Genomic DNA, 15,004 nt, shown 5'->3' with positions numbered 1-15,004 from the left:
CAGCTCAGTAATTCAGGTGCAGACTCTGAACTGTTACAATTTTGCAACATTTAGGGGCAGATTTATCAAGGGTCGAATTTCGAAGGTAAAAATACTTCGAATTTCGTTTTTTTCATCGAATTTGGGTATCCTGCGGTCCTTCAAATTTCGTTTTTTTCATCGAATTTGGGTATCCTGCGGTCCAAGTAAAATCGTTCCCTCGAACGATTCGAAGGATTTCAGCGATCGTTCGAATGATTTTACTTCGACTTCCAAAAACATAGAAAAATGCTCTAGGTCCCCATAGGCTAGCATAGCACTTCGGCAGGTTTAATTTGGCGAAGTATTGAAATCAAAGTTTTTTTAAAGAGACAGTACTTCGATTATCGAATGGTCGAACGATTTTACTTCGAGTCGAAGTCGTAGTATCCTTTTCGATCCTTGTCGAAGTATCCAAAAAATAACTTTGAATTTCGAATTTTTTCACTTCGAAAATTCCCTCGAATTCATTTCGACCCTTGATAAATATGCCCCCTAGTTGATACATTTCTCAGCAGCTGCCTGTAATGAAACCCAGAGTTTCTGCTCAGCAGGGACAAAGATAAGAGATGTATCAACTAAATGTATCAATTTAGAACAGTTTATAGGGTCGGCGACCCCCCCAGAGCTGCTTTAGAAGGTGAAAAATGACACTTCACACTTCAGTATTAGAAAACCGGTGACCCATATTAAATAGATAGTAATTGGAAAAAGTCGGTATTTCTGGTGATCTATCTGAACAAACCTTTTAAGGCACAGGCTGATCTGCAGAGGTACACAACCAATTGGCCTGAGAGGCATAACATATGAGAGGCCACACATGCAGACTGGCAGGTAACTGATTTGGTACAGTAGTATAAACATGTGTATGGCCAACTATAGTTTGACATCGGTTTTTTTCTGAGAATAAACACGTCGGTCATAAATGAGGTTTAGGAAATGGCTTTTAATGTATCATGAAGCCTGTCTTTAGTTCGGTGGACATTTTAACTAGGGATTGGCAAATTTTTTCGCCTTGTTTTGCGGTGGAAATGACGCCCATAGACTTGTATGGCGGTGTGCGTCAAAAAAAAAAAACGCGCGTCAAAAAAAAACGCACGTCAAAAAAATTTTGCCGCTCGACAATTATTTTGACGCCCATAGACTTTAATAGGCGTTGGCGGTGAATTTTTGGCGAAACGAAACGGGTCAAATTCGGCCATCCCTAATTTTAACATCTTATAGAAACCAGCAGTGGTATACTTTAATGTTTGTGTGTTCCCACAGATTTTCTGATGCCTTAAATCAATATGTGAAATCACATACTATGGTAAAGCTCAAGATGATGCCAGGGATTCTAACATGGCCTACTACACCCATAGTCCTCGAAGAGTCGAGACCTGAGAAATTGCAGGTAAAGCCTTAACTCTCTCTTTCACTTGCCTAATTGGGGGACACAGGCACCGTGGGACTCTCTCTTTCTCTTCATATCTATTCATACTAGGGATGCACCGAATCCAGGATTCAGACTTTTTTTTAGCAGGATTTGACCGAAACCTTCTGCCCGGATGAAACAAATCCTAATTTGCATATGCAAATTTAGGGACTGGGAGGGAAATCGCATGACTTTTTGTTACAAAACAAGGAAGTATAAAATGTTTTCCCTGTCCCACCCCTAATGCATATGCAAATTAATATTCCTTTAGGGAATTCAGCCGTATCTTTCGCAAAGGATTGGGGTTCGGTCAAATCCAAAATAGTGGATTCTGTGCATCCCTAATTCATACATGTTTGTGGCCTCCGCTACACAATAGAACTCTCTGGCACCAGTTAATGTTTTGTGCACACCGTCCCTCTAAGGCACTTTGTGAGTCTCATGTTTATTATTCCACATTTAATAAAAGGACCATTTCATTTGAAGCATGTTTTGTTTCTGTTCCAGTCACTTTTAGAAAGCCGAATTGAAGAATGCAAGTTTCCTCCAAAGCCAGATGCCATCTGTCGATACAAACAGTGCCTTAGTTTGCCAAAATCACAGATATATTTTACAGATCCTGATTTCAAGGTAAGCCATATTGTTCCATATATTTAAAAGTAAAAAGAGTGGGGGGGGGAATGGTCAGCCTGGAACGAGTCTCCATAGTCTATCGGCCCTTCAACAAGTGCTCGCCACTATTTTTTACCGCTAAGCGGGGGTGCAATGAGGCTGTGACCACAAAATACATATAGACAAATACAAGAGTCCTCTGCACTCAACCCATTATCAATATATTAAGGACATTGAGATATTTTGTGTTTTAAGCTACTAAAAAATGCCTTACCCTTTAAACAAGACAGGGATTGCTTGTCCATATATTGCAATTGCAATCATCATGTAATCCACGATGAAGACGTTCAGGATGACTGACGTAGTTGGCCATCTTAATTATATTCTTAATTCGGGTCTCTTACTGCCTGCTATTTCTACATGGATGTCACAACACTAACTTAGATTAAACCTCTCTGAAATGGGGAAATGGTTCTCCCCGGGCCCGGTGCCTTGGGGTTATCCTAGACTCTGCCTTCAATCCTCATATCCAGTCACTTATTAAATCATGTCATATTCAAAAAACAATCATTTATTACCCATGATGCTGCCAAAATTCTTATTTACACTCTCATCATATCATGTCTAGATTACTGTAACTCTTTTAATTGGCCTTCCCTCGTTAGAGACTCTGCCAATCCCTGCACTGGATTCCACTACCATTCAGAATAAAATTCAAACGGTTGACCCCGACATTCAAAGCACTTAATAACTCTGCCCCACCCTACATTTCTGAACTCCTCTCTAGATGCTCATCCACGTGCTTACTGTGCTCCTCTACTGACCTGCTCCTCAACTCTTCTCTCATTACCTCCTCACACGCTCACATTCAAGACTTTGCCAGGGCTGCACCTAAACTCTGGTTATCTCTCACGGTCTGTCCCACTTTCTCCCAACCTTTCTGCTTTCAAAAGATCTCTTATACACATGTATAGAGAAGCCTACCCTCATCCTCTTTAGCTACCAAGTGCAATACAATATGCTACATATTTCACCTTGCTTATTTCTGATCTTGTCCACTCTCACACCTTGTGTCTTATTTCCTTCCCCTTTCAGATTGTAAGCTCTTTTGCACAGGGCCCTCCTCACCTTTTGCACCTTTACTGGTCATTATGTATGTTCTATATATATGTAATTGATGTGATTTCTTTGTATAAACACAATTATTTTACAGTGCTGCACAATATGTTGGCGCTGTAACATACATGTTAATAATAATTAAAATAATAAACAACAACTCTATGACCCTTAGTGTGTGGCATTTTGGCTTATCTCTTGGATACCTCCTTAGACTTTCTGTTGTTCTTTATGTCATGTCTGTTGATTCTGTGAATGACCCTGCTGAATTGTGTTGGAGGTGCAAAGCTACTGCCGGCTTTACCATTCATACAGAAGTGGGTTCCAATGAAAGCTCTCTCCTTGCAGGGGTTTATCCGTGTGATGTGTTGCCTGTCATGTACAGTGGAGTTCCATGTCTTCTGCTGGAAGAAGCTGAAGGCCAACAACTATTCCGATAAAGCTGACAGGGTAAGGACACTTTTCAAGCATTTCCATCAATGGGGGAAACCTGCACTCCTAATATTTTTCCTTTTGTTTGCTTTTTTTCCCCCATCACTCAGGATTTCCTAACTATCTCCTGTTTTACTCCTGACTGTAAAGGAAAAATCTCTAACATAATTATTTATGACTCCACCGGACTTGTGAAACGTGAGGTAAGTGTAAAATCCGTGTTGATATATGTGAGTTGCAACAAAATGATGTGATTTGATCAAAGGCAAGTGCAGCTGCTGGAGCCAGCCAGGAAAGGCCGTAGCGCAGTCCCAGGAAGGGTAATGTGTGTATTATGTATAGCAGATAGTGCCTTAGTTTCTGTATAGTGTTTACAGGCATCCGCTTGGGATCAAGGAAGACACATAAGCAAGACAGTGACTGCTAATATAGCATAATAGATCTGCAATATTGCCAAAAAAAGAGGAAAAAGCTGCATGCAGAAGAGTCCGTGTTATTGTTAGCCTCGTCCATATATCGCCTTCTCTTTCTCCAATAAACTTGCATTCTAGTTTGCAGATAAGTCTGTTAAGAAGAAAGAACCACAAAGGCCTACGGTTAAGAATAAAGGATGTAGGTAAGAACATATCCCTTCCAGCTTGCTTACTCTTGATTTATTATGGGTTGTAATCTTCATAAGTGTCTCCCCTTCCTTATGAATGCCATAGGTATTGCCCAAATGCTGGCTAGCCCAAATGCTGGCTAGTTTAAAGGAGCAGTTCAGAGTAAAAATAAAAAGTGGGTAAATAGGCAGGCTGTGCAAAATAAAAAATGTTTCTAATATAGTTAGTTAGGCAAAAATGTAATGTATAAAGGCTGGAGTGACTGGATGTGTAACATAATAGCCAGAACACTACTTCCTGCTTTTCAGCTCTCTAACTCTGAGTTAGTCAGTGACTTGAAGAGGGGCCACATGGGACATAACTGTGAGTTTGCAATTGATCATCAGCATTCAGCTCAGATTCAAAAACAAAAGTTATGTCTCATGTTGGCCCCCCTTCAAGTCACTGACAAACTGAGTTAGAGAGCTGAAAAGTAGTGTTCTGGCTGGTATTATGGCACATCCAGTCACTCCAGCCTTTATACGTTACTTTTTTGCCTAACTATATTAGAAACATTTTTTATTTTGCACAGCCTATCTATTTACCCAGTTTTTATTTTTATACTGAAAAATTTCTTGTTTGGTCACCTTTACGTTAACTTTTAGTATGTGTTAGAATTGCTAATTTTAAGAAACTTTTCAATTGGTCTTCACTTTATTTTTTATAGTTTTTGAATTATTTGCTTACTTCTTCTGACTCTTTCCAGCTTTCAAGAGGGGGGTCACTGACCCCTTCTTAAAGGGATACTGTCATGGGAAAAAAAAATTCAAAATGCACCAGTTAAATCGTTTTGCTCCAGCAGAATTCTGCACTGAAATTGTTTTCTTAAAAGAGCAAACAGATTTTTTTTATATTTAATTTTAAAATCTGACATGGGACTAGACATATTGTCAATTTCCCAGCTGCCCCCGGTCATGTGACTTGTGCTCTGATGAACTTCAGTCACTCTTTACTGCTGTACTGCAAGTTTGAGTCATAGTTCCCCCCCCCCAGCACCTAACAACAGAACAATGGGAAGGTAACCAGATAGCAGCTCCCTAACACAAGATAACAGCTGCCTGGTAGATCTAAGAACAGCACTCAATAGTAAAATCCAGGTCCCACTGTGACACATTCAGTTACATTGAGTAGGAGAAACAACAGCCTGCCAGAAAGCAGTTCCATCCTAAAGTGCTGACTCTTTCTGAAAGCACATGACCAGGCAAAATGACCTGAGATGCACCTACACACCAATATTACAACTAAATACACTTGCTGGTTCAGGAATGTAATATTATATGTAGAGTGAATTATTTGCAGTGTAAACCGCTTAATTTAGAAATAAAAACAACATCATAAAAATCATAATAGAATCCCTTTAAAAACAAATGCTCTGTAAGGCTACAAATGTATTGTTGTTTCTACTTTTTATTACTCATCTTTCTATTCAGGCCTCTCCTATTCATATTCCAGTCTCTTATTCAAATCAATGCATAGTTGTTAGGGTAATTTGGACACTAGCAACCAAATTGTCCAAATGGCAAACTGGGGAGATGCTAAATAACTCAAAAAACACACATAATAAGAAATTAAAACCAAATTGTGGCAGAATAATTTTTTCTACATCATACTAAAAGTTAACTCAAAGGTGAACAACCGCTTTAAAAGATGCCCTCTCTGACCGATCTTAATGGTATTCCCCTTTATGTTATTAAAAGAACACTGTTTGCCCAGGTGCAGTAATCCATAACAGCCAATAGGATGTAAGGTCTTTAACAGGTGACCAGTAAATGCTGCCTGTTGATTGGTTTCTTGTGGTTATTGCATGACGCCAGCTGTGTCTCTGCAGGCAGGTTTTTATTTTATTTTTTAAATTAAACTCTGGGGCATTTTCTATACTGAAGGCTGAATCAACTTATTCATTTAGTTACAAAATAACAATTTTAATATCAAGGGATAATGCCATTAAATCCTATTGATATCTGTATGATATGAATCCAAATAGTGATTCAAGCACAGCAGGCTACTTATATATATGTGCATCTATAACAAGTCATTTGCATGTCGATTTTGTGGTCCCTTTTCCGAACTATCCTGACAGCCAGTTTCCCATGTACCCCACCTACTTACTGTCCTGGTGGCACAAGTCTCTTTGACCTCCGCAAAACATAATTTTTTTGTAAAACGGCTCTGACTTGTACAAATGCATCATTCTGATAGGCCAGTAAATGCACTCATGACCCAATGTATTTTTTCATTATCCGTTATTAGCAATAAGAAGTTAAAAATGCGGTCTGAGAGTAAAACGCAAGTAAAGAAGACCACACCGGAAGAGAACAGGAGCATGACAAACGATGAGAAATCACAGAAGCAGCAAGAGAATATCTCCTCCAACCAACAGAATAATAAATGTGAGCTCTGTTTATGTGGTCGCTCTTTCTGCATTAGTTCCCTTAATCTTTGTTATTCCCGTGTACCCACACAGTATCTCTCCACCCTCCATCCTAAATCTTTATTTCCTCCCCCACCCCATATGTCTCAATCACTTCTGCACTCCTGTCTTTCCCTGGTCTCACAATCCATTTTATATTATATATTATATATTGCTCCGCTGAATATTCCCACCCACTTCATTCTGTTGCACTCTCACTGACCTTCCCATTTGTCGATTCTGTATCTCAATTCTCCCTCCATCCTTGTTTATTTTTCTGCCATTACATTATATCTCGCTCACCTCTGCCCCCTGCTGCTGTCTTTTGCTCCCTGGTCTGACATTCACTGTGCTCTTTCATTCTATTACCCACAGTTTCTTTCCTCCTTCATCCTATTATGTCTTTTTCTCCTTCTCTTGTGCCCATTCTCTATCTCTTCTCTGCCCTTAATTCTAGTTTTTTCTTCATTCAATCTTATTCACTTCTGCCCTCCTGCTTTCTTTTTCCACCCATATCTGTCTCACACTCCATTTTTCATTTCTCAATGCTTTGCCCTATTTATTTGTCACCCATCATTTTATCACCCTGTCTCCTGCCCTACTACTGCATTCCCTCCCCTACAATGTCTCACTCCTTGGATTCATACTTCTCATCCTATTTTATTTCAGTCTTCCATATTTGATTTAATATCCAATTATTCTATACTAATGTGTCTCACGTTTTTCACATTTTTCTTACATTCCTCTCTTCCTTGTTTTCCTTCCATTTTGGCCCCACACTCTCAGTACTGCTTCTCCACTAATAATCTCTAACCGGTCTTATTTTACTCTTTTGTAGGTAATAACCGTTATAGTGTAGCACCTCATGATTTAATGATGACTCTTATACTTAATAAGGAGGAGGTTTTCAAAACTGGAGTGGAGAACACCAAAGAATTGTGCAACTCATTAATCTCATGGAATGTTATAAGTCAGGAAGAACTTGATGGTTTTTCCTTTGAAACAACCTGTCGATCATCCTCTGATGAGATGGCAGTCCTACTTGCTCATCTGTGCAGCTTAAATAATAGAGTAAAGACTAGAATATTCCTCTACCTGCTGGAAGATTATCCTTTAACTTTAGAACTGCCTGCATTTATAAAGATGATTAGTGATACAGGTGAGTTTGCCTTTTCTTCAGGAATGCTGAATTCCTTACGAGGAAACTTCGGAAAACGAATCACTCTGAGTGCCATCCCGCCGTCGATTTACATTCAAGCCGGCAGGAGGCAGTTTGGGGAGATTAGTCGCCCCGAAGAAGAGGAGATTTGTCGCCGGGCCACTAATCTCCCCGAATCTGAGCATGTGCCCTGACCCTTACTGCCTTTCCCATGATTGTAGCTGTCCTGGAATGACGCCACACACTAAATGCTGCTTGTATTTTTCAGTGAGGAGGAGCATTGACTCTGATTCTACGTTAAGGGATTAACAAATTGGCACTCTCCAGTGATACAACACTTTCCTTGTCCTTTATAGTTTTGAATTTAATCCATGATTTTGGTCAAATACAAACTCTGCAAAAAGTGCTGGAGTTTTGGCAAATCCCAGATGTGTGTGTGGATCCCCTACCTTTTTATGTACATGCAGTCCTTTACATTATTTGCCTTTTAAATAATGGTCTCCCCATTAATTAAAGTGTCTGAAACCATATCATGTTGTTGTTCAAGGTCTTCGTGCAGCAAAGAAGTTTCAAGCGATAAGTGTCAGCCTCCTGGAACAGCTTAATTTCGAGTTGCTGGCCGATCGGTGGAATGAAACCTACGGAAAACTTTTAAACTTCTACATATCTATAACAGTGGAAACAGCTGAGAAACTAAATCAAGCCGCTATCCAAATATTCCGCTGTTTCATATGGTTTCTAGACGAGAATAGATGTGTCCCCTTGCCTGCCGGACTGGATAGAAATTTAGATAAATATTTCATAGAAATGGGTAAGCTCTTTTTTATTTTCCTTATGTGTTTGTTAGGATTGCTGATAAATACAATACTCTCATCTCTGCAGCAAAGGGTGGGCATTTACAAAACGATTGACTTTGCATCAGGCTTAACCCTCACCCCCAACTGCATTTCTACAGGATTTCTCTCTGAAGTAGGGGGGCACATTATGCAGCCTGGCAACTAACAACTGTTTAATTATTATGTCCTCATTGTGAGACCTGTCAAGAATTTTGAATATATTAACTGAATGAAAAAAAAATGGTGGCAATATATTGAATTTATGGTATCTTACAATATATAATACGAGCAATATGGAACCCCATTTTGGCCACTTTCTTTATAGATCTGTCAGTGTGGTTTATGGAAACGTTTTTACGTTGAAGAAGCAGAAGTGATTAGTCTGTGAATATTATTTAAATGATTTTATTGTTTTTGTCCATATCCATAAATATTGTTTTACATTATCCTTCACAATAAGAAATTTAATTTTACTCAAAAAATTGCAGCTACTGCAAGAGCATCAGATGTACAAAATATAAATGGGGCACAAATGGCTTTCTAAGACCCTGAGTCAGAAGCCAAACCCAACTCAGGCGAGGCTGGTATCACACAGGCTGTTCCTAGCACAGTATGTCAGTCTGTCTGGTTTGTTTTTTTTTGTTAAAGTTTTATTTATTTCTTTGAATATCATCATACATGAAACGGTGGATTCAATAAGTCATTACTTGCTAATACATGCATCAGATCCATCCTTTCTACAGTTTTCCCGTGGTCTTGTGGAGATTCAAACCTTTTCTTTATTTTAATTTAAAGGACCAGCAACAACAATTTATTTTTTTAAAATTAGTTGGTATAAAACGAATAAGAAAAACCACAAAAACAAATTAAACTTTGAAATCGATAAGTCTTTATTAAAAAATAACTTACTGAAACTCCACTTGCGCTCCTCTTCAGAAAAGGCGATCGGGCGATCCATCATGCAGCACTCGATTTCTCCTCCCTGCCTTCCTTATAGGAGATATCCAGGGAGGAGAAATCAAGTGGCGCATGATGGATCATTGCCCTGTCGCCTTCTCTGAAGAGGAGCGCAAGTGGAGTTATTTCTTAATAAAGGTTAAGCGATTTCAAAGTTTTATTTGTTTTTGTTTTTTTTTTGTTTTTTTTTATACAAACTATTTTTTTTAAAAATAAATTCTGTAACTTTAACAGAACATAATACAAGGGGTGTGGCTGAATCCAGAGTGTCAGCCCACAGGTCCCAGACTTTTTAAAATTTATCCAGGCAGCCTCTGCTCATGTATGTCAACTTGTAGAGGGGAAGAGCCTCTTATCAGAGATTTCCATCATTTTAAGTAGGGATGCACCAAATCCACTTTTTGGGATTCGGCTGAATTCTTCGTGAAATTATACTTATACTAATTTGCATATGCAAATTATTGTCGGGAAAGGAAAATGTGGGTAAATGTGGTTTTACTTCCTAGTTTTGAAATGAAGTCACTTTCCCAGACCTAATTTACATAAGAAAATCAGGATTCGGTTCGGCCACACATAAGAATTAGGCGGTATCCTGCTGTAAAAGGCCGAATCCCAAACCGATTCCTGGATTCGTTGTATCTTTAATTTTAAGGTAGGTGCAGTGGGCAGCTTCCATGAGAGGATAATTATTTTCCTAGAATAAAAATACAGGAGTCACATGAGAGTGCGCTGGCACTTGTCAGGCACTATATTTTTTGCCCAAAATGTATCCGTCAGTGGGCAGATCTAGAAAACGTGTATAAATGTATGTCAGTCTGTCTTTAATAGGGATGCACCGAATCCAGGATTCGGTTCGGGATTCGGCCAGGATTCGGCCTTTTTCAGCAGGATTCGGATTCGGCCGAATCCTTCTGCCTGGCCGAACCGAATCCGAATCCTAATTTGCATATTCAAATTAGGAGCGGGAGGGAAATTGCGTGACTTTTTGTCAGAAAACAAGGAAGTAAAAAATGTTTTCCCCTTCCCACCCCTAATTTGCATATGCAAATTAGGGTTCGGATTCGGTTCGGTATTCGGCCGAATCTTTCGTGAAGGATTCGGGGGTTCGGCCGAATCCAAAAAAGTGGATTCGGTGCATCCCTAGTCTTTAATATATATATATATTTCTTTTCCAGATATACCATATACCAAAAATGATGTGCTCTACTCTGTTAATAAAGACCCTGTAGAAGCCTCATGTTGCATCAATATACGAATTAAGTCTGATGAAGAGCAGCCTGTAAGTTATCCTAATGATACTTTTCATAATACAGGTATGGGATCCATTATCCATAAACTCGTTATCCAGAAAGCTTTGAATTATGGAAAGGCCGTCTCCCATGGACTCCATTTTATCCAAATAATCCAAGTTTTAAAATTTTTTTTCCTTTTTCTCTGTAATAATAAAACAGTCGCTTGTACTTGATCCCAACTAAGATATAATTAATCCTTATTGGAAGCAAAACCAGTCTATTGGGTTTATTTAATGTTTAAATGATTTTCTAGTAGACTTAAGGTATGAAGATCCAAATTATGGAAAGATCCGTTATCTGGAAAACCCAATGTGCGGAGTATTCGGAATAACTGGTCCTGTACAGTATAATGAATACACTCATGCACCTTTTGGCTAAAATATCACTATTGGAAAGACAAGAAATCCTCGTTTTTTTTTTATTTGGCTAGGGTTATGGTGTGTCAGGAATGTGCCTGCGCATCATAACAAACAGGCTAATGGGGGTTGGCTCTTTCTGATTTGATTGCACCAATGGTAATTTTCACGGATGACGCATTCAATAACGCGAAAGGCGTCAGGAGGGATTGGCTGACAGAGGGAGAACACTGCCTTGTTGTATGTTTCAATATAAGCTGATACAATGGTTTTGATGATGTTTACTGTGATTATTGTGCACTAATAAACTCTTGAATTGAGCCACCGTGTATATTATTTATTTTTTGTACAGGTACAGGACCTGTTACCCAGAATGCTCGGGACCTGCGGTGTTCCAGATCTTTCCGTGCTATCTTTCACTGAAAGCATTGATCAAGCGTTTATCCTCTATTAATTGTCACAGCTTCTTTCTTTGCCTAAAGGTGGCCATAGACGTAGAGATGCACTCGTTTGGCGATGTCGCCAAATGAGTGGATCTCTCCCCGATATGCCCACACTGAAGTGGGCGATATCGGGCTAATCCGATCGTGGGCCCTAGGGCCCAATGATTGGTTCATTATGGATCCTAGACGGGTGGTTGGATCGCGGGACCGCATAGACACACTGGTCGGGATCCGACTGGATTTTTTAACCTGCCCGATCGACATCTGGTCAACTTTCGGCCAGATATCGATCGGGGTTGGTCCCACACACGGGCCAATAAACTGCTGACTCTGTCTGTCAGCAGCTGTTATCAGCCCGTGTATGGGGGCTTTAACAGAAAATTCTGTCAGATGTGGATGGTTTTCTTTAGGCTTATGGTACGCAGGCTGTTTGATGACCCTCAGCATTGGTCAGAACTTAAAAAAAAATAATCCAATTTTTAATGAAAAATAATTTCCTTTTTCTCTAATAATAAAACAGTAGCTTGTACTTGATCCCAACTAAGATATAATTAATCCTTATTGGGGTAAAACCTGCCTATTGGGTTTATTTCATTTTTAAAGGATTTTCTAGTAGACTTAAGATATGAAGATCCAAATTATGGAAAGATCAGTTATCCAGAAGACCCCAGGTCCTGAGCATTCTGGATAACTGGTCCCATACCTGTATTAATAGGCCATTTATTTTCCTTTTGGTTTAGTTTTTTTAACTTTTTTTTTTTTTAGACTAAATGTATCAAAGTAAAGAACAAACACAAGAAAAAGAAGCAAAATCAGCCCAAGGTTTGAGTTTTTTTAAAATTTGTCTTATTTATTTTGTGTGTGTTTTGTTTCCTTTCTGGTTTGTTTTGCCTTTTTATGAATTTTGTACTCAATAAAATGAGTTGGGTATACATAGAGCTTACCTAGCTTCTGGATTCACCAGGTGGACAACCCTGTTCACGATTTGGAGTCAGATTTATTAAGGGTCTAAGTGAAAATTCGTATTTTAATTAGAATTTTCGAAAAAAAACCTCTCAAATTCAAATTGTGATTTATCCAAACTCGTTTCGAGTTTTAATTCGAATTTGAATTTTGGATTTATCATACTCTGGCCCTTTTAAGAAATCGAATTAGAATATTCGCCACCTTAAACCTGACGAATTGCTGTATAAGTCAATGGGAGAGGTCCAGGGATCAATTTGGCGATGTTTGCAGCCTTCTTAACATTCTCTGAAAAAAACGTGAATCGAGGTTTTTAAATTTGAATCAAGTTTTTCTAGTTCAAATCAAATGCAATTCGAGTTTTCTTTCGATTTTCAGGAGAAAATTTGTTTTTTTAATTTTGACTGGTCAAATTTTGAAGTTTAAAAAAATAAATAAATAGAGAAACTCACATGAATTCGAAATTCGACCCTTGATAAATGTGCCTGTAAGTGTTATAAGATGAGCCTACCTATACTCAATCCTGAACATGATTGGGTACCTATTGCAAATATCACCAGGTACCAAAAAGCAAAGTTCCGATAATGCCTCTTCTAACACCAAGACCGCGATCATGCGTATTGCGAGTATCGGGGAAATTGCGCATGCACATACAAAAGCAGTAGGAGCAATTCCCCTCCAAAACTAAACGGACGCATGCACAGATATAACATATTTGAAAAGAAGGAAAATATGGCGTCTGCAGGTGCAAGAGGGGAGATATCCACTGCTGAACCAAACGCAGGAAAAGTATGCCGTATATAGCGCAAAGAAGCTGGGGAGAGGAAAGGGGGAAGTTTTGAAAGGAAAGGTTTGCCTTGTCCTTGTCCAAAACACTACTTCCTGCTTTTCAGCTCTCTAACTCTGAGTTAGTCAGCGACTTTAAGGGGGGCCACATGGGACATAACTGTTCAGTGAATTTGCAACTGATCCTCAGCATTCAGCTCAGATTTAAAAGTAACAGTTATGATACATTTGCCCCCCCCAAAGTCTCTGATTGGTTAGTACCTGGTAACCAATCAGTGGAAACCAAGAGAGCTGAAAAGCAGGAAGTAGTGTTCTGACTGTTATGTTATATTATGTTACACAACCAGTCACTCCAGCCTTTATACATTACATTTTTGCCGAACTAACTATATTAGAACATTTTTTATTTTGCACAGCCTATCTATTTACCCAGTTTTTATTTTTACACTGAACTGTTCCTTTAAATGCAAGAATGGGGGAGAGAATAATCTGTCCTTACCTGTGTATCACCTCCATTTATAATGTAGAGACTATGGCCGCCCTGTCCATATATAGATGCAAGCAAATGTTGCAGTGAAGCTCCAGTACAGGTTGAATAAACTGGATATAAACTGTTGTATATAAAAGAAAGGTCCAATTTTCTGGTATCCCATTCATCTAGCCGCTTATTGTCTTGTGCATAAACACACGTCCCTGTAATTGAATCTCATGGTTAACATTGTAGGCCTTGACCAATTTCACTCATGCCAGATGCAAAGCACTTATAATATATGGAGCCCTTCAACTGAGCTTCTCCCAAGAATATTGTATTAAACAATGTACACATTGAAGTTGTGTCAAATAATTGTATTTGTTTTGTCTTCAGACTTTGTATAAGGTTTCTGGTGCAGTAAGTACCCGGTCTCCAGACGATGACATTTTTACAGAAGAAAATACTCTGTAAGTACTGAGCATGACCTGTGCAAACCGACGTCTGATACTAACAGGTTACATGTCCGTTATAGGACTGACATTAGCCTGATCTTGCAGTGGTTCACCTTTTAGTTCATTTTAGTATGTTATAGAATGGCCAATTCGAATGAAGTTTTCAATTGGTCTCCGTTATTTATTTTTTATAGTTTTAATTATTTGCCCTTTTCTTCTTACTCTTTCCAGCTTTTGAATGGGGGTCACTGACCCCACCTGTAAAACTGCAAATGCATTGTTATTGTTACTTTTTATTACTCTTTTTTTTTTTTTTTATTGGGTTCCTCTCCTATTCATATTCCAGTTTCTTAATCAAACCAATGCATGGTTGCTAGGGTGATTTGGATCCAAGCAACCAGATTGCTGAAATTGCAAACTGGAGAGCTGCTGAATTAAAAAACTAAACCACAAATAATAAGATAATAGAAAACCAATTGAAAATTGTCTCAGAATATCACTCTCGACATAATTCTAGACGTTAGTTCAGGGGTGCCCAAAAGGTAGATCAGTATCTACCAGTAGACGTTTAGCTGGTGATCAGTAGCTCATCAAAAAGTTTGTCTAAATCATCCTCCTGTTTCATTCTTTTCATTCAGATATTAG

At 38.8% G+C, this 15,004-nt stretch overlaps 1 protein-coding gene across 1 annotated transcript in view; it reads left to right on the top strand.

Annotated features, from left to right (window-relative positions):
• The window catches only part of LOC108707415 (E3 ubiquitin-protein ligase TTC3), a 102,840-nt gene that overhangs the window by 53,638 nt on the left and 34,198 nt on the right, over positions 1-15,004 (top strand). Inside the window, exons 23-33 of the mRNA XM_041581166.1 lie at positions 1,285-1,411; positions 1,940-2,062; positions 3,509-3,610; positions 3,703-3,795; positions 4,144-4,208; positions 6,484-6,623; positions 7,482-7,802; positions 8,350-8,613; positions 10,771-10,874; positions 12,452-12,508; positions 14,301-14,374. Coding sequence (XP_041437100.1) covers positions 1,285-1,411; positions 1,940-2,062; positions 3,509-3,610; positions 3,703-3,795; positions 4,144-4,208; positions 6,484-6,623; positions 7,482-7,802; positions 8,350-8,613; positions 10,771-10,874; positions 12,452-12,508; positions 14,301-14,374 — 1,470 coding nt within the window. The remainder of the gene's footprint in view (positions 1-1,284; positions 1,412-1,939; positions 2,063-3,508; positions 3,611-3,702; positions 3,796-4,143; positions 4,209-6,483; positions 6,624-7,481; positions 7,803-8,349; positions 8,614-10,770; positions 10,875-12,451; positions 12,509-14,300; positions 14,375-15,004) is intronic.

Source organism: Xenopus laevis, chromosome 2L (assembly GCF_017654675.1).
Source record: "Xenopus laevis strain J_2021 chromosome 2L, Xenopus_laevis_v10.1, whole genome shotgun sequence".
Taxonomy (NCBI): Eukaryota; Metazoa; Chordata; class Amphibia; order Anura; family Pipidae; genus Xenopus; species Xenopus laevis.
This window is presented reverse-complemented; position numbering and strand designations above follow the sequence as displayed.